Source organism: Penaeus chinensis, chromosome 7 (genome assembly GCF_019202785.1).
Source record: "Penaeus chinensis breed Huanghai No. 1 chromosome 7, ASM1920278v2, whole genome shotgun sequence".
Taxonomy (NCBI): Eukaryota; Metazoa; Arthropoda; class Malacostraca; order Decapoda; family Penaeidae; genus Penaeus; species Penaeus chinensis.
Genome location: NC_061825.1, coordinates 28,170,103 through 28,172,602, shown reverse-complemented (window position 1 = coordinate 28,172,602; position 2,500 = coordinate 28,170,103). Strand labels below are relative to the sequence as shown.

At 38.4% G+C, this 2,500-nt stretch overlaps 1 protein-coding gene across 1 annotated transcript in view; it reads right to left on the bottom strand.

Annotated features, from left to right (window-relative positions):
• Window positions 1-216: 216 nt before the first annotated feature.
• Window positions 217-2,500, bottom strand: part of LOC125027250 (aminopeptidase N-like) — a 20,874-nt gene continuing 18,590 nt past the window's right edge. The window contains exons 15-18 of the mRNA XM_047616210.1: window positions 1,491-1,667; window positions 1,198-1,341; window positions 886-958; window positions 217-592 (exon numbers count right to left, since the gene is read on the bottom strand). Of these exons, the coding sequence (XP_047472166.1) occupies window positions 422-592; window positions 886-958; window positions 1,198-1,341; window positions 1,491-1,667 (565 nt within the window). The 3' untranslated portion in view covers window positions 217-421. The remainder of the gene's footprint in view (window positions 593-885; window positions 959-1,197; window positions 1,342-1,490; window positions 1,668-2,500) is intronic.

Below are 2,500 nucleotides of genomic sequence, written 5' to 3'. Positions count from 1 at the left end.
GTCAGTAGGGTTTCATTATCTTGCCGCTAACGGTTAAGGTAAAAGTGAATACAGTTCCATCAACTTCTCTGCCATGATACTGCTGGCTAAGGCCAATTGCAGCCACCACCTCCACTGCCAGCGCCCCCTGGTGTCAGCCCCTGGACGGACTCTACTGATAGCCTATGGCCATTGCAAATTAATTAGTTATTGGTCTTAATGTAAATTATAGCATAATAATCATCCAATGTTTATTACTTGTACTAACACTTTAAACAAAAAACAAAAAGTAAGCACAATAATTCTTGGATAAAGTTCCTATTCAATAAGAATGCCAACGAAGTTGATTATAACAGTCCAGAACATACCTGCAAAAATGTTTGTATTTGTACAATAAAAAATGCAATAATGAACGAGAAAACCCCAAAGATAGAAGATGAAATTATGTAACCCTGAGTTTCGAGGAGTAACCGTTCTCCTCCAGCCACTGGACTATGACGTCGTAGTTGGCGTCCATCCAGGCGACGTTGTTCTTGACCTTCTCCTCCGCCTGCTGGACGTTCCTCTGGTTCCCTTCCAAGGACACCTTCCTCCGCCTCAAAAACGACTGGACCTGAAGAGTTGTGTTACAGTACATGGTTAAGAAACTAGGGTTTCATTCTCACGATTCGGAAGATGATTTTTTACTGATATTTGATGAAAGGTTTTTGAAGCTACAGTGCTAACAATTTGCTGACTGAGATATCTTCATATGAAGAATTCATTTGTACATTTTAACAGCTTCCATCAAATGTTTGTGGGCATATAAATGTTTATTCTTATGTTTTAAATAGTTATCCCTTTTCATACCTCAGACTTTCGATACATACTGTACATAAATTCTCATATCAAAATGGCCGAACTTACCTCATGAAGTTCCTCATTTGTATTGAAGCTGTATGTTATGCTCTTCATTAATTCTCCTCTCCTCCTCTTCTTGCTGTGACATTTAAAAAGTAATTCAGTATGTGCTAAGGAGACAGTGACCATTTTTGGTAGAAATAGGATTTGCTTATCCGCGAGGATCTGTATGTAATTTTGCGATGTATGATTTATTACTAAATTAAGTATTTATGATTTGATTATATCTTACTTTATCATACATGCCCACAGTTTATTATATCATTAGCCTATACTTTGTTTATATCGCAATGCCCGAGAAGGTAGAATAGGACATACAATGCGTAGATATCGTTCCAGTTACGTGTGAGGTAGTTCCAGACCAAGGAGCGTCCCACGTCGTTGTAACTGATGCTTCTTAATACAGCACCAACATCTTGTAGTCTTATACCACTGGCCGGGTTAATGGCCATCTCAAGGTACCTGAAAAAGCACATTGGAATAAAAAAAAATAGCAAAAGAAATGAAACCAAATAAAAAAAGTATATATAGTATATCTCTGTTACTCTTTCTTGCTCACATTTGTCTCCGATTTTCCAACTCTCTCTCTCTCTCTCAGATATGAGACTTACCTAGACAGGATCCAGGCTTCTTTAGTGCAGGCCATGGCGGAGAGAAGGAGAGTCTTCTCACTGGCGACGTTGGTCCTCAGGTATTGGTCCCACGCGAAGTCCCACTCGGCCTCCCCGCCCTCCTTTATGGCGCGGCAGTATACCGTCCATTTGAGATTTGGTGAAATGAGGCTGAAACTGTAATAACAATAAATATAAGCAACCAAACTAGAGCTAATGCTTCTAAGGATGATGATTAAAACAATGGTAATGACATTAACGCCAAAAAGACAGAGTATTAAATGCATTCTGTACAGCTGAGTGCAAAATGAAAAGTCAGCAGCATAGTCCCTTGCCGGTGTCATCTGCTCTTGGTAACACTGTGCTAGGGGTTGTCCTGAAGCTTAAATGGCATTCTGTTAACACATTGAGAATTAGTTGAAATAGTTCAGTATAAACAGTAACTGTGTAAAGGAGAAAAATGTAACATTTATGGAATAACTGTCGAGACCTCTACATAATCCTTTTCAAGGTGTCTATAGTATAAAATACAATGCAGACCTTGATACCATCTGTTCATTTTTACAAACCAATCCATATTCTAAATGGATAGTGTGCCGATTTTATTTATTGCCATACCAATTAATATAACGGCAAAAAATTAATTTCGGTGTGCCCACAACAAACCTGACAATATGCCTTACCGTCTTCTTCCCACGCCCTTGAAAATACCATCCTCTTCCTCCCCAAACTTGAATATTCACGTGGAGTACTGCTAAACATGCTTCAGCATGCCCGTGTAAGTCCTCATTTTCGAAAAAAAATTATCCTCAAACTAAACTTTGCTTATCATCCTCTATACCTGTCTACCTGAACATCGTTATTTGCCATTTCTTCATTGACAATCTTTATCTGTTTTTTTTTCCCCTCTCTCCTCTGTTTTTCTTTTTCTCTCTCTCTCTCTTCTCTTTTAATAACAGTCATTATCAGTAGTTACAGAAATAGTAGTAGTAGTGAACTTACAACAATAA